Source organism: Triturus cristatus, chromosome 4_1, assembly GCF_964204655.1.
Source record: "Triturus cristatus chromosome 4_1, aTriCri1.1, whole genome shotgun sequence".
Lineage (NCBI taxonomy): Eukaryota > Metazoa > Chordata > Amphibia > Caudata > Salamandridae > Triturus > Triturus cristatus.
Window position 1 is genome coordinate 753,144,324 of NC_140585.1, and position 23,613 is coordinate 753,167,936.

The window sequence follows — 23,613 nt, forward strand, 5'->3', positions numbered from 1 at the left end:
GCTCCTGCCTGTTGATCCAGACCCAATGGCGGAAAAAAGAATCTGACGATGGTGACCAAAGGTGGGAGCTTCCGGAGGAAGCGCGTCAACGTCACGAAGGACACCAAATGGTGGTATGTCGACGCCCACCTGGGCCACGCGAAAAAAAAAAAAAAAAAAAGAGTAGAAATATTACAATTCTGGCCCCAACCACTAGATGGCGGAATAATGCACAGCATAGTGAATCCAGAAAGATTCACGCTGCAAAACTGGGGTCGCCCGGGGCCGGGCGATGGTGTTGTGCCACACTCCTATCCACAAGAACCCCTGTGTTAGGCATGGTCCAGGTGCTTAAAAGAATGTCTGTAAGCGCGTCATTAAAGGGCAGTAGCGGCTCCGCCGAGGAGGTCACCGGCTGCAGCACCTCAGTCAGGAGATTGGTCCTAATAGGCACGTAAGGGAGCTCGAAGTTAAGAGCCTCAGCCGCCCTACGCAACACCACAGAAAAAGTCCCAACCTCCTCCGTAGCTACGGAGGAAGGGGACAGTGTACCAGGGTGCGGAGAGAAATCCAGATCGCCTGGACCTTCCATATCACCCGACCACTCCAGTTCATCCTCACATTGAGCTGCGAGAGGGTCCTCAAACCACTCCCAGTACTCCCCTTCTTCCACCGGCTGTTTAAGAGGCTAGTAAGGATGAGGGGCCTGGGGAAAGGGAATAAACTTCCCACCTGGAATAGGAATCGGAGGATAATAGACCAATCCCGGCTCAACGTAGTCCGGCCTACACGGCGCAGAGGCCGGAGCCAACGGCGCCGCAGGGTATCTTGCTCGCGTAGCCGGGGCAGAAGGCGGCAGCACGGGGGCAAACCCCCACCCAACGGGTACACGGGGCCCGAAGGCGCACTGGAGGGGCCCCATAGGGCAAATAAACAGCCCATGAGTGACAGGAATACCTGCATTTCTTCCGGAGTCATGCACGGCCCCGGGAAAGGCGGGTAGGCCGCAGGCAACAACGGAGGCTCCACCGGAGCCATGGGGAAGTGACCACCCGCTCCCTCCACCGCGTCCCGCGACCGGTGAGGGGGAAGACGAAGAGCGACGTCGCTTCTTCGACTTCTTATGGCGCCTTGACTTATCTGTCCCTGATTCCGACTACGGTGGTGTTGGCCCCGCGACCTGTCCCTCGACCTCCCATGGGAGCGGGACCTAGAGCATTGCGGAACCGATTGCCGGGCCTTCAACAACTTTCGGAAACGCTCCCGCAAAGCCTTCGGTGCCATGGCCCGACAATCAGGGCAAGTCTCGGGGTCATGGGCGTGCCCCAAGCAGAAGAGACACACGTCATGCGGGTCCGCCACCGACATGTTCCGACGGCAGTCCCTACAGGACTTAAACCCAGGCATCTCCACTGCACCAGAAGTCGAGTACTCGACAAGCAAGAGAAACAAGTCTCAGAAATAAAGTTAAAATATTAACTAGGAGTACCGATCTCTCTCGGATCTGTGATTGCTGGCGCGGAAAGAGAAAGAAGGAGTAGTTTCTTACCTGTAACTCCAGTTCTGTAGTAGGGGTATCTCTGTTATAGTCATAATCTATGAATAATCCCCGCCCATGTGCGGGGACCCCGGAGCAATCAAAAATATCTCTTAAGCTGTCCCGCATTTGCAAACCTGCAAAGACACTTAAGAGACAGACAAAATAATACAGCCTAATCACAACAAGGCTGCACTGGCCAGCACTTCCTCTGAAGTGAACACAAAAGCCAAAATAAAGTTGAAATGTCATTTTTATTCACATTTGACATGTTCCTTTATTATCACACACTCCCTTCACCAAAATCCCTTTAAACAATAGAGAGGAAGGGGTGGACAGACAAGCCCTATAGGCTGTCATTATGTGTCTGCTAAAGGGATACCGTGCCTTTAAGAAAACTCTCCAGAGACCCCCGGTATCCCAGGATGCACAGCCAACACAAGTTACTTTCAGTTCTTTTTGAAGGTGTATAACAACAGGCCTGATACCGTCAGGTTACTCCACCGGGGAGGAGGGAGGGTCGCTTATGACTATAACAGAGATACCCCTACTACAGAACAGGAGTTACAGGTAAGAAACTACTCCTTCTGTAGTAGGGGATCTCTGTGTATAGTCATAATCTATGAATAGAATGGCAAGCCCATCCCAACCAACAAGAAGCGGTGGAGTAAGACCAACCACCAACAAATCACTGTGCAAACAAATTCCTCAGCGAAGCCTGTCCAACCTGCGCATCTGCCCTAGCATCAGAATCCAGGCAGTAATGCTTTGTAAACGTATGGACTGACTTCCAGGTGGCAGCCTTACAAATGTCAGCAATGGGAACATTCCTAAGCAAAGCGGTAGTAGCCGCCTTGCCTCTAGTCGAATGTGCCGTAGGCTTACCCCCTAATGTTTTATTAGCTTTTTGGTAACAAAGCTGAATACAGGAAACAATCCATCTGGAAATGGACTGCTTTGAGGTAGCTAAACCAGTTCTTACCGAACCATAATTAACAAACAGTTGATCCGACCTGCGGATATCTTTTGTCTTATCCAGGTAGAATTTCAACACCCTACGCACATCAAGTGAATGCAGAGACCTCTCCGCCGGAGAGGAAGGATGCTGAAAAAACGTAGGCAAAGTTATCATCTGATTCACATGGAAATCTGATATTACCTTAGGCAAAAATTTAGGATGGGTACGCATCACTACTTTAGAAGCATGGAAAACAGTATACGGCTCTTGGCAACACAGAGCCTGAATCTCACTCACCCTCCTGGCCGATGTAATGGCCACAAGGAAGGCAGCCTTCCAAGACAAATGCTGCAACGAAGCCTTATGGATAGGTTCAAAAGGCTCCCTCATCAATCTAGATAACACCACATTCAATTCCCAAGGTGGAGAAGGTCTTCTAACAGGGGGAAACACCTTACGCAAACCCTCCAAAAAATCCTTAATCACAGGGATTTGAAAAAATGAGGTTTGAGAAGGGCCCTTCCTATACGCAGTCAGAGCTGCGAGATGAACCTTAATAGATTGAAAATTAAGCCCAGACTGAGCTAACTGCAGCAGATAAGGCAAAATAACATCTTCTTTACAGGATGTAGGGTCAAAGTCCTTAGCCTTGCACCATAAGCAGAATCTCTTCCACTTATAGGCGTAGGAAGTCCTCGTAGACGGTCTCTTAGCCTCTTTCAAGATCTCCATACAGTCCTGAGGCAGGTTCAAGTGTCCATACTGCACTAGCTCAGGAGCCATGCTGCCAAACTCAAGGACGAGAGATTGGGGTGAACCATCTGCCCTCCGAACTTCGTGAGAAGGTCCGGCCGACACGGCAGGCGTCGGTGCGGCAGAACAGACCGGTGAAGAAGGTCGGTGAACCACCATTGCCTCGGCCACTCCGGAGCAATCAGGATCATTCTGGCTCTGGATTGCGACAGCTTGATCAGCACCGCCGGAATCAGGGGAATGGGTGGAAAGGCGTAGAGAAAGCTGTTGGACCAGCTGATCCATAGGGAATTCCCCAGCGTCCCTGGTTGGTAGTACCTGGACGCGAAGTCGCGGCATTTGCTGTTTTCTGCCGTAGCGAACAGATCGATATCCGGAGTGCCCCATTCTGCGAAGACGTCTCTTAGCACGTCGTCGTTTAGCACCCACTCGTGGTTCTCTTGAACGAGCCTGCTGAGCGCGTCTGCTTGGGCATTCTGCACTCCCGGCAGGTGGGTCGCCGTGATCGTCAGATTCCTGGCCACCAGCCAGTTCCAGATCGCCTGTGCCTCCCGAGACAGGGTGCGTGAACGGGAGCCCCCCTGCTTGTTGAGGTAATACATGGTCGTAGTATTGTCCGTCTGAACCAGCAGGGAGGACGCCCTGAAGGAGGGATGGAACGCCTTCAAGGCCAAGTGTACTGCTCTGAGTTCCAAAAAGTTGATATGGTAAGTCGTCTCCATCTGCGACCATATCCCCTGAATCTGAAGAGGGCCCGAATGCGCTCCCCAGCCCTGGAGAGACGCATCGGTCACTATGGTCTGGATCGGAATGTCCTTGTGAAAAGGAGTCCCCTTGCAGACATTCTCTGGGGTACACCACCATTTCAGAGACTGCCGAGCGTGCTGAGACAACTGGATCTTGTCCTCCCAACGCCCCCGCCTCTGGTCCCATTGATCCTCCAGACATTCCTGTAGGGGCCTCATATGCAGACGTGCATTGGGGGTGAGAAAAATGCAAGAGGCCATCGACCCCAGTAAGGAAGACACCGTCCTCACCGTAGGAGAGCGGGCTGAGATGAGATGCAGAGCCTTCCCACGGATCGATAAGCGTCTCTCCTCCGAAGGACACACGCTTGCGGTCAAAGTATTGACTGAAGCCCCCAAGTACTGGAGACACTGCACAGGGATCGGCACTGACTTCGTCATGTTGATGTGCAGCCCCAGACGGTGAAGCAAAGCCGCCGTCCTGTTGAAATGGCACTGGGCTTCCTGGTAAGTGGACGCTTTGATCAACCAATCGTCCAGGTATGGGTACACAAACACCTTGGTCTTCCGCAGGTGTGCCGCGACCACAGCCATGCACTTGGAGAACGTCCGCGGTGCAGACTTCAGGCCAAACGGGAGTACTGAATACTGGTAATGGTTGTTGCCTACCAGAAACCTCAGGAACTTGCGATGCTTGGGTGCGATCGGCACATGAAAGTAAGCGTCCTGCAGATCTATGGCGCACAGTCAGTCTCCTCGATGCAACTGAGGGTAAATCTGATGCAGGGACAACATACGGAACTTTTCTCGGCGGACCCACTTGTTTGCTTGCCGCAGATCCAGAATAGGCCTGAACTCGTTCTTGTCTTTTTTTCTTACGAGAAAGAACCGTGAGTAGAGACCTTTTCCTTTTTGCTTCAAAGGAACCGCTTCTATCGCCCTCTTTTTTAACAGAACATCCGCCTCCCGCTGGAGCTCCCGCACCATGTAAAGGGAGCGCACTGGTGGAATCTGTGGAGGCGAACTGGTGAAACGAAGACAGTAACCATTGCAAACAATATTCAGCACCCACTTGTCCTGCGTTATTGTCCTCCACTCTGCCAGGTAGTGTTGAATACTTCCCCCCACCGGAGCGGGTAACGGATGAGGGGGAAGTAACTTTTCAGGGCTTCGACCCGGCCGGGCCTTTGTTCCCCGCCGAGGACTGATGCTGGCCTCTGCCCCTCTGGCGCTTCTGAAAGGGCTGCCTCTGGTACTGCTGCTGTTGCTGGGGCTGTTGCTGGGGGCCCGACTGACGCCCTTGGCCCCTCTGCTTGGTGTAGCGCCTGCCCGAGGAACGGAAGGACCACCTCTGCTCCTTGGGCCGCTCCAGCCCCACCGCCTTCAGAGTTTCCGCCTCAGCCTTCATGCGGGCCATCTCGTCATCCGCATGTGACCCGAATAGCGTCGTGCCAGAGAATGGTAAATTGGCGATCTTCTGCTGCGCTTCCGGCTTGAGCGGAGTCAGCCGCAGCCAGGAATGCCTCCTCATGTGTATGCCGTGGCAGTACCCATGGGCCGCCAGCAGCGACACGTCCCCCGCCGCACTGATGATCTGATTAGAGACCATCATGCCCTCGTTCAGTACCTCTTGAAAATCCTCCCTCTTGTCTCTGGGCAGGGAGGCAGCGAACTGTTGCAGGGAGTCCCAAAGAGACCTGTCATAGCGCCCCAACAGAGCGGAGGCGCTAGCGGCCTTCATCGTAGTGGCCGACGTGGAGCACATCCTCCTCCCCAAGGAGTCCATTTTGCGACTCTCCTTATCCGGGGGAGATGTGGATGAAGGCGTCGTAGAGTGTTGCTTACGAGCCGCCGCCACGATAACAGAATCCGGTGGGGGATCCACTCTGAGGAACGCCGGATCCGAGTCAGGAGCCCTGTACTTTTTCAACAGTCTCGAGGGCGCCGGCTTCACCACGGCTGGCGTTAAGAATACCTCTATAGCAGGTTCCTCCAACCCCGGAACCAGCGGGAGGAGGGGGCGCGACAGATGTGCCTTATGCAAAGTCTCAAAGATCACAGAAGTCGTGGGAATAGGGGTAGTCACTGATATCCCCAACTTCGCAGCCCCTCTCATCAACACCTCCTGGAACGTGGCAATGTCATCCACAGGCGAGACGCGGGTAGGAGGCGTCTCCGACAGCGAGGGCGAAAACCGGCCAGCCCCAGAAGAGTACGTGCCCCTCGACCCTCTGGAACGAGACCGATACCTCCGTCGACCATGTCCAGAGCGAGTGGACGATCTGCGCCTACTCCGTGATCGCCTGCGAGGGCGAGAGCGAGATCTCTGCCGGTGAGGAACCCTCGGGGAAGGAGGCGGTGGTTGCGGTGGTGAAGCAGGCAGCTGAGGCACGGGCAGAGGCAGCGGAGGAGGTGGAGGAGGAGGAGGAGGAGGAGGAGGAGGATGAGGAGGAGGAAGGGCAGGCACCGGTAGAGGTGCCGGTGGAAGGCCGGGCACAGGAGGCAAAGGCGGCCGCTGGGTACGCAGTGGGGTCAGATGATCCGAAGCCCCATCACTCCTAGCCGGAGAGCCCCCATCATCATTGTCCGGGCTCGCGGCCACTCTCCTCTTCTTGGCGGGCCTGTCCCGCGTGGAAGCCACCGACGGAGAACGTCCGCGCCTCCCCGATCCCCGACTGGAGATCGTAATCACAGAGGACGTATTCCCCGATGTCTGGGACGTCGAACTGTACGTCGACCTCGTCCGGCGTCTCTTCGCCCTCGACGACGAGCGCCGTCCCGCAGTCGAACGTCCTCTCGACGTCGAATCATGTCTCCTCGACGTCGACCCATGCCTCCTCGGCGTCGAACCACGCCTCGATCTCCGTCGCCGAGGTGTCTGCCTCGACTTCGACTGCCGCCTCGACGTCGACCGCCGGTGTCTCGACGTCGACCGCTGGTGTCTCGACGTCGACCGCCGGTGTCTCGACGTCGACCGCCGGTGTCTCGACGTCGACCGTCTCCGCCTCGACGGCGGGCGCCGGGATCTCGGCGTCGACTCCGTCAGCGTCGAGCCGTGGGCAGACGGCGGCGAGTGAATTCCATGGGGCTCGGTACGACGTCGATGTGTTGTGGACGTCGACCGTGACACCTGCGACGGCGACCCGGTCCCGGGTCTCGCCGGCCCCTCCCTCGACGTCGAACGCCGAGGCTGCCGCGACCCAGAGCCCTGGATCGACGGCGAACATACCGGTGCCTTCTCTCTCGCCGTCGACGTCGTCGCCTTCGACGTCGAACGCGACCTACCAGCCGGTAGGTGCCGTTTCTGCTCCTTGCTCTGCCCGGAGGTCCCTCCAGGGGCTGAAGCATGGGCGGAGGAGGGTGAATGGGACCCTCCATGCCCCGAAGTCCCACCGGTCCTCTGCATCTCCTGTCCCTGAAGGCGAGTCTTCTCCCTGTCCCTCAGGGTCCTTTTCGAAAAGGTGTTGCAGATGTCACAGGCAGCTGGGACATGTGAGGGCGACAAGCAGAGGATACACACATCATGTGGGTCCGTCTTAGCCTTCTTCCTCCCACACTCAGGGCATTTATCGAATAAAGCCATGCTGAGAGTGGGCCAAAACTGCTCCAGATTGCAGGCAGTAGTAGATAAAGGCTTTAGACGTCGAATGAAACCACTATTAATCCAAAAAATCCAATTTTAATCAATTAAACCACCCAAAAGGGTAGAGCTCAAGCTCCAGGGTCCTGCTAGCAGGAGCCGGAAAAAAGAACTGAAAGTAACTTGTGTTGGCTGTGCATCCTGGGATACCGGGGGTCTCTGGAGAGTTTTCTTAAAGGCACGGTATCCCTTTAGCAGACACATAATGACAGCCTATAGGGCTTGTCTGTCCACCCCTTCCTCTCTATTGTTTAAAGAGATTTTGGTGAAGGGAGTGTGTGATAATAAAGGAACATGTCAAATGTGAATAAAAATGACATTTCAACTTTATTTTGGCTTTTGTGTTCACTTCAGAGGAAGTGCTGGCCAGTGCAGCCTTGTTGTGATTAGGCTGTATTATTTTGTCTGTCTCTTAAGTGTCTTTGCAGGTTTGCAAATGCGGGACAGCTCAAGAGATATTTTTGATTGCTCCGGGGTCCCCGCACATGGGCGGGGATTATTCATAGATTATGACTATACACAGAGATCCCCTACTACAGAACTGACGTCAGCGCATGTGGGCGCGTCTAAGTAGCTCCAATGACGTCATCTCGGCGAATATGACACCAGCGTCGTACGCGGAGCCGCACGACGACGCCTACCGAGGCGCAGGGGTACTGCGGACGAAAACTTTCCAGATCCAGTCGGACGCCTGGGGATATTCTAAGGTAAGGAATCTATCACTAACTTTTCTCTTTCATATATATATCTTCAAGTCTTACACTCATGGAATGACATCACAGTTGATGTCATTTGAGATGTCATCAGTGATGTCACTGAGTGACTCTGTCTTCTTTACTTGTGGATGTCTGTATAACAAAGGTTTCAGGCATTGGCTGTTTTGGTCAAATTCAGGATTGCCAGGGGCTGTTCTGTGCCCCCGACCACAGGCTGGCTGAGCAGGGGGTTGAGTATGGCTTAGGTCAAGTGGTCATGCGTGTGTTCAGAAGAGACTTGTTAAATGAATCCATGCCGTGCCGAAGTACATGGGGAAAAAAGGAACTGAAGTTAGCGCGTAGGATTAATGTTTATATGTGGCTCTGCGCTATCACTTCCAGGCCAGTTTAAAACCACAGTGGTATCATATAGTGCTGACTATTTGCACACCGGGGCGCTGGTGAAAAAAATTCTGTGTCCAGCCTGGCATCTGAGATTATTCTAAAGTTTTGGAATCTGTGGTTAGAAGTATCGATCAGAAAAATAGTTATGCAGAGGTTAATTGATAAATGTCTGCTTAATGGCTTCAAAGATTAAAAAAACTATTGATACAATATTAGATGCATATGAAATGTGTATAAGTAAATCAGACGTTCAATAATTACAGCCACATTTTGCTCTGTTTGTGTCTAGTGATTTATAGTGGCAGTAGGAAGCTCTTTGATTGCAGGGGGTATGATGTAATAATTACATTTCTATAAGAAGCGAAGTGTGGCTAATTTAAATATGTTCTACATTGATGACAGACCATTCACTGCCAGCTTTTAGAAGCTGCCTCGAAGAAACTTTTATCAGAAACCTCAATAATCAAGCATTGGGTGTGCGTTACAGTTCATTCCCAAAGCTCAATTTCCAAATAAATCCAGCACAAGTGGGGGCTACAAGAACTTAGCAAACTGCTATAAATACAAAGAAGCAACAAGGGGCACTGATGCAGAAGGAAGCACAGATCGTTTGTAGAGCTTGTCACACAAATACATAGGTTGCTAGAAAACACCAACCATTAGGAGGGCCATTCTATAGTTTTGTTTCTGTTAGTGGAACAGTTGAACAAAAAAAATAAAAAATAAACCTTACTTTGAAACAATTGACAACAAGATGGAAATTCTGCCCTTTCCCTGCTCCAGCCTTCGCATAATCCTTCAGCAGGAGAAAAAGCTGTTTTGTTAAGTGCTCTGTATTCTTTTGAACAGAAGGCAGAGGAAACTTTAACATCGACACCAGGGACTGCAGAGAACCAGTGATTACCTAGAAAAAACATAATAAGTATCAGAGGATTTTTTTAAATAAACAATATTGTGCCTTACTTATGAAATATTAACATATAGTGCATGCTAGAAAATAAAGAATTAAATTAATGTGGATTGCACTTATCCTAAAAACAAAACGACTACTATAATCTTCTAGGTTATTTGACTTTGTTTTCATTGTGGTTTCTGCTAGCAGTCCATTTTAAAATGACATGCACGCAAACCCTTCCTCCTATCTATCAAACCATAATAGTGAAATAAATTAAGAGCAGTCTTTACAGTAGGCCTACTGGCTACGAATTGAGACTTCAAGAACACCATCATGAACTGAACTGACTCAAGGTGTTTTATGACAGTGAGGTGGCACAGATAATAGAAGGGCTGTGTTTACATATGCTTTCACCAAAAGGGTGAATTGACCAGGGTGTGAAGCAGCCTCTGATTTGAAGTCAAGCTGGTAACTCAGAGCTGAAGCTTTGGCCTATGCATAATAATGTCCTAAAGGTTTTCGATTGGCTTCCACCTTGATATGTCCATTCTGGACGACTTGGAATGGGTATTTTTGTATTCGCCATTGGGAGTTAATACAAGTTAATTCATTTGCATATATAGTTTTTGGAAGTGCAACCTAAATAACTGTTGATCTTCCAAGAGACAGGAAGGTTCAGGCCTTGGAGAAAGGCAGAAGAAATGGTGGAATGTATTAATGTCTGTTCTGGGTGTTGATTGTGATTGTTAACTTTAGAGTCCTCTACCTAATCCCAATGGCTTTTTCAAGAATATAAATAAATGACTAACAAAAAAAGGAAAAGGCCAATTTCATAATAAAAGGGAGACTAAAAGCTGTAAACAAAGCACGTGCCAAAAAGGCTTTTTCTGACAGACAGTGAGATCATCGGTGTCCCTTCCTTGTCTTTAGAAGTATTCTTATTAAAAAGTGTAGCCTCTGCTCTCTAGACCATATCCCATGTTTAATAAAATGTATAGTTGTCCTGAACAACCCTCAGTGGACGATCTGTAGAGTGGAACAGATCGCTATCCTCAGTTGGAGGTTAAGGGAGGCATTAACAAAAAGTGGGCAAGCCAATTGAAGAATCATAGACAAGAAAGAACAAAGCTGGTTTGCTTGATTGAACAGGCCTGTGTAGTCAAGTACTAGAAAATTGGATTTCATTAAACAGGCCTGCGTAGGTAAGTAATAGAAAATTGGATTCCTTCATATTATTTTTCCTTTGGAGGCTTCAACCATGAAAACAGGTTTTAGAAATCACTAACATTCGTACTACATCACAGTCATAGTTAAGTGTAAGAGCTACTCACTTACATGACCATATACATTTCCAAACATTACACATTTTAAAATAGACAAGGAAGTTGCTTACACTTAAGAAAATGGATACAATAGAAATATCATATTACATTAGAGGAGGTAAATAACACTGAACTGTTCTGTTATTAAACACGTTGGGTGAGAAATTGAGAATGTGATGCACACAGGGTGCAGATTAATGGTGTTAATATCTATATAATAACAGTGAGTTCATTAAAAGTGCTGTGTCATAGATTTGGTAATGCTTCTGTTAATTTGTTACTGGCAGAAATAGATTAATAGTATATATGAGCAGTAACGCTGTTCTTTTTTTAATAAAATTTTTACATACATGAAATAAATTTCACAAAACAGAGTAGAACATTGATGAACAAGTTACTTACCTTCGGTAACGATGTATCTGTAAGAAACATTAGTTAGTTAGATTCCTCACCTTAGAATATCCCCAGGCGTCAGACTGGATCCGGAAGATTTTTCGTCAGCAATACCCCTTGCGCGTCGCTAGGCGTCGTCTGCGGCTCCGCGTCCGTCGTCGGTGTCGTGCGCCGGAATGACGTCGTCGGAGTACTTAGACGCCGCCCTCGCGCGCTGACGTCAGTTCTTGTACATAGCTATCCGCGCCAGGAACGCAGAGCCATGCAAAGACCGACACTGGTGCCAAAAATGAAATCTAGGGGCCTGAAAAGGACAACCTTAACCCTAGATGTCAGTTCGCAGAACGGGGAGGATGGGTGGGTCGGTGAGGAATCTAACTAACTAATGTTTCTTACAGATACATCGTTACCGAAGGTAAGTAACATTGTTCATCTGAAAGAAACACGTTAGTTAGATTCCTCACCTTAGAATAGATACCCAAGCAATACCATCCCCGGTGGTGGGTCTGCGAACCAAGATCACACCAGAAAGTCCTGGAGGACAGAACGGCCAAAGAAGCCATCCCTCCGGACCTGGCTGTCAAGGCAATAATGCCTGGCAAACGTGTGTAACGAAGCCCACGTCGCCGCCTGACAGATGTCCTGCAAAGGGACTCCCCGTCCCAAAGCAGTAGTAGCCGCTGTGGCCCGAGTAGAATGGGCGCGCAGCCCAACAGGAGGGTCCTTTTTTGCCAAAGAATAGCAAATTTTGATACACAAAACGACCCACCGAGAGATGGTCCGTTTGTGCACAGCTTTCCCCTTCTTAGCGCCCACGTACCCAACAAAAAGCTGGTCGTCCACCCGGAACTGTTTTGTGCGGTCCAGATAAAAGGAGAGCGCACGTTTTGGGTCCAGACGGTGGAGCCTCTCTTCCTCTTTGGAAGGATGCGGAGGCGGAAAGAAGGTGGGCAAGGTGACAGACTGCCCAAGATGAAATGGAGTCACCACTTTCGGAAGAAAGGAAGGACGAGGCCGAAGGACAACCTTGTCCGGATGAACAGAGAGAAAAGGAGGCTTTGAAGATAAAGCCTGGAGCTCACTCACCCGTCTAGCCGAGGTGATGGCTACCAGAAAAGCAGTCTTAAGAGTCAGAAGACGAAGAGGACAATTGTGAAGAGGCTCGAAGGGAGCGCACATCAGGAATGTCAAGACCAGATTCAAGTCCCACTGAGGCATTACAAAAGGGACAGGAGGGAACGTGTGAGTAATGCCTTTTAGAAAGCGTGTAACCACAGGGGACTTGAAAAGAGAAGGCTGATCAGGAAGCCGCAAGAAGGCGGAGATGGCAGCAAGATAACCTTTCAGGGTGCCCAGGGCAGAGCCCTGCCGGGCCAGAGAAAGAAGAAAGAGGAGAACCTCAGAAAGAGGGGCGGAAAGGGGATCCACAGCCTTTGCTGTGCACCATGCCACAAATTTGTTCCACCGGCAGGCGTATACCGTCTTTGTGGACGGACGCCTGGCTGCCAGAATGATATCACAGACTTCAGGAGGCAAGTCAAATGGCATCAACTGCCGCCGCTCAATCTCCACGCATGGAGGTGGAGGCTGGACAGGTTCGGGTGGAGGACCATTCCCTGCTGCTGCGACAGAAGATCCTCCCGAAGGGGCAGACGTATCGGGGGATCGGTCAACATACTGAGTAGCTCGGGATACCAGTACCTTCGTGCCCAATCCGGAGCCACCAAGATGACTTGGGCCCGGTCGTGCCTGATCTTCTTCAGCACTCTGGGCAGAAGTGGTATAGGCGGAAAGGCGTACAACAGACCGCAACTCCACTCGTGACGAAAAGCGTCGCCGAGCGAGTGCCGCCTTGGAAATTCCAACGCGCAGAACTGCTGACATTGCGCATTCTCTTCGGTGGCGAATAGATCTAACCAAGGCTCTCCCCACTGCTGAAAGAGACATTGAGCCACTTCGGAGTTCAGACGCCATTCGTGATCCATCATGCACCGGCGGCTGAGTTCGTCCGCTCTGGCGTTCAGAGGGCCCGCCAGATGTTGAACCACTAGGGTGACGCCCTGGTGTTCCAGCCACGTCCAGAGGCGCAGAGCCTCCTGACAAAGGGTCCACGACCCCACCCCGCCCTGTTTGTTGCAATACCACATGGCGGTGGTGTTGTCCGTGAACACCTGCACGACACTGCCCCTGACAGAGGGAAGGAAGGCTTTCAGTGCAAGTCGGATCGCTCTCAACTCCAACAGGTTGATGTGGAGACGAGACTCCGCCGGAGACCAGAGGCCCCTGATCTCCGCCTCTCCCATATGGCCACCCCAGCCCAGGAGGGACGCATCCGTCACTACGACATGCTCCGGTTGGGGAAGGGAGAGGCTCCTGCCCATGACCCAATCGCGGTCCGTGAGCCACCACTGCAACTGTTGTGCAGTGCCCTCCGAGATCAAGACATGGTCGGACAGGTTGCCATGATGCTGGGCCCACTGAAACTTCAGGTCCCACTGCAGAGCCCGCATGCGCCGCCTGGCGTGATGCACTAGTAGGATGCAGGAGGCCATCAGCCCCAGAAGCCGCAACACTAGCCTGACCGAAACCCAGGATAGAGGCCGAAAGATGGGAATCAGGGCCTGTATATCCCGGACCCGCTGTTCCGGTGGATAGACCCGGAACTGCGCCGAATCGAGAACTGCTCCGATGAAGAGGAGCTTCTGAGAGGGACTCAGGTGTGACTTCGGCATGTTGATGGAAAATCCCAGCAAATGCAGGAGATCCGCCGTAGTCTGGAGGTGGGAGACGACTGCCTGGGGCGAGCCCGCCTTCAACAACCAGTCGTCGAGATAGGGGAAGACTGGAACCCCTGATCTGCGCAGATGAGCTGCGACCACCGCCATCACTTTCGTGAACACCCGAGGGGCACTGGTGAGGCCGATGGGGAGCACGGTAAACTGAAAATGCTCTTGGCCCACCGTGAACCGCAGGTAACGCCGGTGGGCCGGCAGGACGGGGATATGGAAGTATGCGTCCTGCAAGTCCAACGCTACCATCCAGTCTCCGGGGTCTAGGGCAGCTAGAACCTGAGCCAAGGTTAACATCTTGAACCTTTCCTTTCGGAGGAAGGCATTGACGTTCCGGAGGTCCAAGATGGGGCGTAGGCCCCCTTTGCCCTTCTTGGGAACCAGAAAGTAGTGGGAATAACAACCACGACCTACTTCTGGACTCGGAACGCGCTCGACGGCCCCCTTGGCCAAGAGGGCCGACACTTCCTCGCGGAGAAGATTCAAATGATCCCCCGAGATACGGTGGTGCTGCGGTGGCATGGCTGGAGGGGTCGTCTCGAAGGGGAGGGAGTAGCCCCTTCGGACGATTTGCAGCACCCACCTGTCCGATGTAATGGACCGCCAGTGGAGCAGGTGATGGCGAACTCTGCCGCCCACTGGCGTGGAATGGGCCTGAAAGCTCGTACTAGGAAGGCTTCGAGGCGGATGCTGCCGGGGTGGATGTGGGCTGACCACGTCGTCCTCCAGATCCGCCACGGCGGAAACCACGTCCGCGACCGCGCGCAGGTTGGTTCTGCGGCTGGTGGCTGGGCGGACGTGAGGAGGCGCCCCTTCCTTGGCCACGAAAGTGGCGAAAAGCGGAGGTGTGCGCCCGCGGAGCCGAGAGGCCCAAGGACTTGGCCGTAGCCCGGGAGTCCTTAAAGCGGTTCAGCGCACTGTCCGCCTTCTCACCAAACAGGCGAGTGCCATCAAAGGGCATGTCCATGAGGGTGTTCTGGACATCCCCGGAAAATGACATGGACCGCATCCAGGCGTGGCGGCGGAGCGCCACCGTGGTGGAAATCGCCCGACCCAGCGAGTCCGTGGTGTCAAGCCCACATCGTATGGCGTGCCGCGCTGCATCCCTCCCATCGGCCAAAGCCTGGGTAAGACGTGTCCGGACCTCCTCCGGACACAGGGGCAGCACGTCCTCCACCGTATCCCACAGAGAATGGGAATAACGGTCCAAGAGACAGGCGGTGTTTAAAGACCGCAGGCCCAAACTAAGGGACGAGAACAGTTTCTTGCCAAACTGCTCGAGTCTCTTGGAATCCCGGTCCGGCGGAGCGGTCGGGAAGGAGGATTGGGAGGTAGAGGCCTGGATAACCAGACTCTCGGGGGTGGGGTGCTGGGACAGGAAACTGGGGTCGCCCGGAGCAGGGCGGTGGCGCCTGGCAACGTTCCTATCCACAGGAGGAACTGTGGAGGGCTTGGACCAGGTGCCCTGCAGAACGTCAGTGAGGGCCTCATTGAACGGCAGCAGAGGCTCAGTGGAGCTTGCTGCGGTTTGAAGCACCTCAGTGAGGATGTTAGTCCTCACAGCCACGGCAGGCAGCTCGAGCCCAAGGGCTGCGGCCGCCTTGCGCAGCACCACAGAAAATGCTGCACCCTCCTCCGAAGCCAGAGTCGGAGGAGAAGTGAATCCAGTGTCTGGCGAGGTATCTAGACCACTGGCCTCCCCCAGTTCATCTGCCCAGTCCTGTGAAAGCTGCGACTGAACAGCCATAGGGTCCTCGAACCCCTCCCAGTCGCCCCCGTCGTCCGATTCCTGATAAACAGGAGGAATGATCGGAGCCGGACTGTAGAGATGATAGGTCTCGAGCGGCGCCGGACGCGGCGTCGGTCGACGCCGTTGCGGCGCCGGGTCCGGAATAGGGCTAAACTGGGGTTGGACGCCGTCCGGAGTCGGCACCAAAGGCGGCGGCGTCGGCGGCACCGGAGGTGTAGGCGTCTGCGCCGGTGACGGCGTCGGTGGTTCATGCGCCGGCGCCGGTGGAGGAGTGGTTAGGTCAACCGGCGTCGACGGGGGCCCAGGCATGGGCCCCGCGGGGACCTGCGGCGTCGAGACCGGAGTCGTCGACGGCGCCGGGGCCGAAGCCGCCGGCAGGCAAGGTCGCCCAGTCGAGTCCGCGGGGCCCGAAGGCGCGCCAGCGGGCGTCGACGGCGGGGCCAGGCTCCTCATGGCCGAGAGGAAGGCACTGACCTCCGCCGGCGTCGCGTTAGTCCCAGGGACCGGAGGGTATGGGGACGGGCGCGGCGCCTGCGGCTCCGCCGGAGCCGCGGGGGTGGAACCACTTGGACCCTCGGCCGAGTCACGCGACCGGCGAGGGGAGTCCGAAGAGCGATGTCGCCGCTTGGACTTCTTAGAGCGTTTGGACTTACCCGACGACTTGGAGCCCATCGATCGATGGTGGCGTCGGCTAGGGCTCCGCGAGCGATCCTTGGACCTCCTCCTGGACCGGGATCGCGCACGACGCGGAGCCGAGTGGCGAAGCTCGAGAAGCTTGCGGGACCGCTCCCGCCGAGCCTTCGAAGTCAGGGCCTGGCAATCGGAGCACGACTCCGCGTCGTGGTCGGGGCCTAAACAGTAGAGGCACCGGCGGTGGTGGTCGGTCACCGACATCAGTCGATGGCAATCCTCGCAAGCCTTGAACCCAGGCATCCTACCGGCACCAGATGTCGACAGACAAGGATCAAAAGTGATCAAAAAAGATTTAGTCAAAAAAGACTAAAAGGGGTAGCTCTCCCGGATCTGCGCTTACTGGCGCGGAAAAAAGAAGAACAAGAACTGACGTCAGCGTGCGAGGGCGGCGTCTAAGTACTCCGACGACGTCATTCCGGCGCACGACGCCGACGACGGACGCGGAGCCGCAGACGACGCCTAGCGACGCGCAAGGGGTATTGCTGACAAAAAATCTTCCGGATCCAGTCTGACGCCTGGGGATATTCTAAGGTGAGGAATCTAACTAACGTGTTTCTTTCAGATACATATTTCAACCCAGTCGATCATTTCTTTGTTGACCCTTCCTCAGGATCAAAGATCACCAGTGGATGACACAATGAGCGCCACAGTACACTGTTAGTATTAGTCCTAGGTGCACTTGGTACCATACACTAGGGACTTAGAGGAAAACTAAATAAGCCAAACAAGTTTAAAGGGGGAGCACAGGTACTTTACCACTGGTTCACATTAGATAAAGTGCACAGAGTTCTAAGGCCAACGAAAACAGTCAAGTAAAAAATCTGGGGGAATACCACACAAAAGATGGTAATTTCCAGCATCTGGTTTTATGATTGTTGGTTCTAAAACATCCAAAGTCAACCTATTATTGACTGCTGTGTAACCTCTGTAAAATGGGATTAGTGGACTATGTCTCACTCCTAAATTATCCACTAAATTTCACACCATTTCATGTAGGTATGGTGATCAAAGGGGAGCAATGTTAGGACTGCCCCAACTTTTCTCTAGTTTAGTAATGGTACACCTTTTTAAAGAACACAGCATCATAAGTAAGTAACAGCTCACATCCACTCTCAGAACCTGGGTTCCCCTCAAATCACTCACTGATTATCTTTTCTTATGTTCAGCAGTTGCCAGGCTAGGCTTTCACTATTTAGGGCAATCGCATCGATGTGCCCGCACTGGGCACTGACCTGGAGGGGGTCACTGACCGGGGGGGGGTGGGATGTTGTGCTTAGCAATAATGTAAGATTTAAAAGCACCTGCTGCAGAGTTCCTTGTGAAACTAGCTTTCAGGCAGCAATAAAAATGTGATTAATTTTCCTGCTGAAGAGAGAGATTGCAGTTTTGTCTAGTGGCAGATTTGACCATAAACTAGCACAGAGTTAATATGCCTGCTGCAAAGAACAGATAGATATTTATATTATGGGGAAAGCTGAGTGGATTAGCAAAGCCAGACTTTACCAATTCTTTAAAAGAATAGAGATGTATGTGAGAGGGGCTATGGAGAAACGAGGGGCACTTTTGCCAGGTGGTTGTGAGAGAATCAAAAGAGGTGGTCATGGAGGGAGGAGGGGAGGCAAAGGCAATGCTGAAGCCGGTCCTTCATTCATACATACATATGGCCAGCACTATCACTTCTCATGCTCACATTTGTATCTGGATTGCCGTGCAATCTTACTTGCGTTTGCCTGTGCCAAAATACAATGGATTAATAAAAAAAAAGTTATCTTTGGTCTCAAGTTTAATAGAATCTCCCATCATATTTTAGAAGAATTTTGACACATAGGCTAAATTAAGAAAAACACCAGCAGTCAGGCTGTTAATACATAATAACTTCAAACAGATATGACCCAGGAGACAAATGTAATATTTATACTTGCTAGATTATCCAACAAAGATGAGACATAGCTATTAACAACATCTTACCTTCACATCCATAGATTGCAAGCACTCTATGAGCAGCTGGACAAAGGGATCTAACATTTCCAAAATTTCTTCATCTGAGGAGTTGATTTTGGATTTCTTGAGGCTCATGTGAAGCAGCTGGAAGAATTAAAACATGAATTTTCCACACTTCAAAACAGCATTGCTCATCTCTTTTATCGGTTATATGAAGAAAGATGGATTAGCTACATGTGGCTAGTGGAAGTTAAAAATACTTGGAGGGAACTGACATTCAAGGATTCCTTCCATCACTGTGGTGTTTGTTGCAGTAAAAATGTGCTAAAGCAATGGGGAGAGAAAAATGGATTGGTGCTATTTTTAAGAAAAACTATGATCAACTAGGGAAAACAAGTGCATTGTTCTGCCTGAAGGTGGATCAAATAGGTTATGATGCCACTGAGCTCAAGCCACACTGCAAGATGAGGCCCTACAAGGCCAAACATGCCTTGAGTTGCTTATTTTACTTTGTAGAGGAGAAGTAGCTTGGAAGGTTAGACTGTATAGTCCCTATTTAGGCCGAGTCAAGCCTGATTTGCATATAGTCTCAGTGTGTATGTATTGGCATAGTAAGCAAAAACAATGTTATGCAATGAGCCTCAGAGTAATGAGAAGTTAATATTTATTCAAGCAATGCATCGTCACCATTTTGAGTTTCTCAAACATCCTCCAAAATCCATATTTAGCATTGATCAGCCACAGTTCTTAACACTAAACACCAGAAAAATACAGAAAAGACAAAAACTCTTCTTTCACTGAATTCTTGTACTCAGATAATCTGCTAACATGAGCAGAAATCTCAACTGGTAAATAGAGCTCTGAAGTGATTAGGCACACAAAATAGCAACAGAATCAGAGACTCACCAAAAGAAAAAGGATTTTGGTAAATGAATTGATACAGGCCTTAAATCCCACCCTCACACCCATCATAGTAAGACATTCTCCAGACAGGAAACTGTGCCTACAGTGCTCAAATGCGTAGTGATTAGTCCTATTCTCCATCAATAATTAGCAAATGTAACCAACTTTGTAAACTATAAACCAACATTCAGGTCCTATTTCTCGCAAAAAAAGAAAAACAAAAAGAAAATGGTGTGGTCACAATTCGCATCCAACTACATCTACAGAAGAGAGAAAGTTTAGACCATAAGTAGTAGAGATGTGTGCAAGAGGCTAAATGGAACACACGGATTAATTTTATTTGCCCCTTATTCATGGAACAAGAACATTGCTGGACAGGCCTTACGTCACATGCATGTTTCAGATGTTGCTTACAATATGCCTCTTTCACCACAGGTCCTGGCTTGGAACTGGTTCTTACTCTCTGACAGGATGGCATAAAAAAGTCTAAAATCAGAATTATCCTTTGGGGTGGCTGCTAAGACTCAACCCTATCTATCCTCCAGCTGAATCCAACCCCCAACCTCATGCAAAAGGGCTTATTGTTCAGAGGCATGGATTATGATTTTAAAATATGTACAATCCTAGATTTGGCAAATGCCATTAATCACTCAATTACATAAAAGAACACATCTCCTAGATGCATATTTAGATGCTAGGAATCAGACTTCGCTTAAATGCAAACTGCAGGCCCTAATCATTCTACTCAGTCTTGCTAAAGATCACTGCACCAAGCCATTCAAAGTTTACCATCCCAGAAACCAGAAGAAAAGCAAAAAAGTGCCAGATGTATGATACTGCTTTTCAAGTCAACGCTATATTTTCACTGACAAATTAAATCAATCTGCATAACTCCAACATAAATCCTTCTCATTGCATTCCTCTTACGAAAGAGTGACTATTCTTAGAAATTGCCCAGAGTTTCTATAACATTAGTCTATTTTATGTGTTTAAGTACAGTGAGTGTTTGTCAATTACCAGCACCTTTAGTGATTCAAGTGGCAGGCTTAGACCTGCAGTTGTAGGTATAGAAGAAGGAGGTTTTTATTGTGAGTGGATAGTCGACCATGCCCTTCCTGAGTGAGTATGGGTGATAAAGAAAGTTCTCAAACTGCTACTTTTCCAAGGCAATGCATGTCCTATAATACGGAGTCAAAAGAAAAATTAACCTGTCAAGTTACCCAGGAAGCCCCCTTCTGACTGCTTGCTGCTCAGAAAGTGGGGTTTCAGTGCCTTTGCTTCACTACAAGCAAATTAGCAAAATGGCCTAAATTCCACACAAATTAAACTACTTCAAGTAGCCAATAATGAGACAGTTCCGCTCAAAGAATATAGCATTGGTCATAACAACAAACAATATTATAGGACTTGCGAGCTGCTCTGCCCTAACGAATTTATAAATGTAATGTGCTTTTTTAATTTTGATATCTGGAGCCAAAGTTTTATAAAATAGCATTTGGTTATTTTTTTCTGGTTGATTTTTGACCTGTAATCGTTTTATTAATTGCTCAATAAACGTTAAAATGTAGGGATGTGTGGGAAGTTTGGCAGAATAGGGGTACACTATGCAATGCCATCACAAACAATCCCAGACTCAAGAAAAACAAATTAAGCATATATAGGTTTTAAAAAATAGCCTATTCATAGAGATCTATTGAGTCTAGTTCTGCACTCCCAACACCTGCAATGTCTGGACCTTTATTCTAAAGGCTTTGACCTGAGTCTGATATCAGCACTGAGAAAAGAAAAACAGATGGTTGGGGCTGAATGTTGGAGATAATCTGAACCACTGACTACTATTCAGGGTGGCTTCCATGTGTGTTTACTCTTAGTGCCTTTACAATAGATGATTAACCACATGGAAATAACTTTTTTCCTCAATAAATAGGACATTGTAGCTTGAACTGCTTGTACATGTCCCAATCTGAAAAAAAAACCACAAGCAACATTGCCACTTTTTGGAGCCTCAATGCTGAGGGGAAATAGGGTTGTCTATTACAGAGAGCTAGGAATCAATGTCTGGGAAAACCCATGAAACGTACAGTGTCTCACTGAGAATTGTACAAGATACTTACCTTCAATAATGCTCTTTCTGATGGAAAAGAAAGCTCACACATATTCGTCACGAGAAACCCTTCCCAAATGTTAGGCTGGGTTTCAAACTTTGCAATCAGCAATATGGCGCGAGTGGCACCAGGAAGAAGAGCTCACATGGCTGCTATGCCCCTACAAGGATACGCATGAAAACCCTATAACCGTGATTTTCTTGCAACTTTTTAGCAACGTTTAATTGTCAAAGAAAGTCAGTTGGGACTGGTTTGATTTCTGATGGATTTAGCCAGCTTGTTCTTTCTATAGATATTGTCATCCTTCACAAAAGCTTCAACACTGTTGGTGTAACAAATTGCCCTTCCTGGTGCAACCTTTGGAAGGATGAGGGGGAGGAGGGGAAAAAATGGGAAAGGCAGCAAAATCACGTGGGAAATGTGGAACTTCATAACCAGTTTCAAAAGGAAAGAAGGCTTTATTTTAACATTAACATTACCCTTTGAAAAAAAGATTGAAAGAAACCGAACCAAAACACTTACATCTCACTCACTTGCGCAGTGAAGGGTTTGGTGCGACCTAAAGACCAAGTTCCAAGCAAGGAACTTCAGAAAACAGGAATGTAACTAATTCAGGAACCTCAACAACACTCACAAATTCGAAAAACAATACTTCATCTGCTCCAAAACACACACTGAGGTGGCCACTAGGTAACATTTCACCTGCCAATGTCTGATCCTTTCTCTGCTAGTAAAACAAAATTAGGTATCTGCACTGTTAATGGACTTACATTGTGGGCCCCCAGATTTACTGTGGAGACAGCCTCAAAATCTGACTAATGAATGCCCTAGTTTCACTCAAGAGGCAACGTATAAACTGACATTGCTAATCTCTCACATTCCAGGCATGTAGGATTAATATTCAAAGTCTGGGGTGGAACATTTGCCCCTTGCTCTTTTGCAAGTTATCCTTCAGAGACTACTTCAATGGGAGAGCACAGCTCAGCAGTAGCAAAATAGCTTACCAGAGATGCCTGGCCCCATTCGAGACAATCATTTTCTGCAGAATGACAACTAGATGAGGGCCACAGCGGATATGAAACATCCAATAGCCAGAGAAGGCATTTGCCAATGATCCCACAAGGGAAAATTCCATAACATCGAATACATGGCAGTTGTTTACCCGATTTACAAACAGATTGATCTCTGGAACTCCCTAGAGCTGAAATATTTGCCACCTTTTGCGATAATTCTGCCTTGTAGGAACTGAAGACAGCAGGCTGTTGATATCCAACATTCTTCTTCTTCGCTACCCAAGCTGCTGACAGAGCTATTTCTTTTTCTTTGACCTATTCTTCAGTTCTATTTTCTCTTTGCAAAGCAGTTTTGATCGCACTTCTACCTGGCAGTCCAACTAAACTATAGCCTAGCAAGTGGGCTCATTTCACATGAACATAAACATCTCCAGGTTGGGCTTTTTCAGCCCTGCGGAAATGGGGCGCTGTATGCTGCTTTTATGGTGGTTGAAGAACCTAGCTAAAATGCTGAAAAACACCATTGAAGGTTAAAGGCAAATAAACAATCAACATGCAATAGAAGCAGCTGGGTTCTGGGAGCAAAAGTGTACTGTTAATGCATTGTGATCTAGCGATCTTTAAAGATGTGCATCTTCAACACTCTCCTAACTGGAGCAGTGTTGGGTCTGTCCTGATGGATAGAAGAATGTTGTTCCAGATCTCAGCTTCATTTATGGACATGGCTCACTACCTTTTTTTTTCATTTCTTAGTCTACAAACTGACTGCGGGTTTGGCGTGAGCTACCAGAGATGGTGAGTTTGTCTGCAAGAATAATTCTGAGAGGACTTAGAAAGCATGACTTCTTTTTCACTGAAAAGCCATATCTGTGCACGGGGGTGATAGTAGTGATAAGGTCTAGCTGGAGTAAACTCTGGTACCACAATTGTAGCAGCAAATTATTTATATAGGGATCCCCAGAGCACATCTAGAGGTGCAAGAGAACCAAAACAGTAGTGAAAGCTACCTCACCATGAATGTCAAGTACTTTCTCTGCTGTTTAATTATTTTTAAATCAAAATAAGCACCCTGTTTGTCATTCTAGGGCCTGGGACT

At 49.7% G+C, this 23,613-nt stretch overlaps 1 protein-coding gene across 1 annotated transcript in view; it reads right to left on the minus strand.

Annotated features, from left to right (window-relative positions):
• The window catches only part of UTP20 (UTP20 small subunit processome component), a 1,051,825-nt gene that overhangs the window by 284,836 nt on the left and 743,376 nt on the right, over positions 1–23,613 (minus strand). Inside the window, exons 48-49 of the mRNA XM_085653318.1 lie at positions 18,524–18,640; positions 9,447–9,617 (exon numbers count right to left, since the gene is read on the minus strand). Of these exons, the coding sequence (XP_085509444.1) occupies positions 9,447–9,617; positions 18,524–18,640 (288 nt within the window). The remainder of the gene's footprint in view (positions 1–9,446; positions 9,618–18,523; positions 18,641–23,613) is intronic.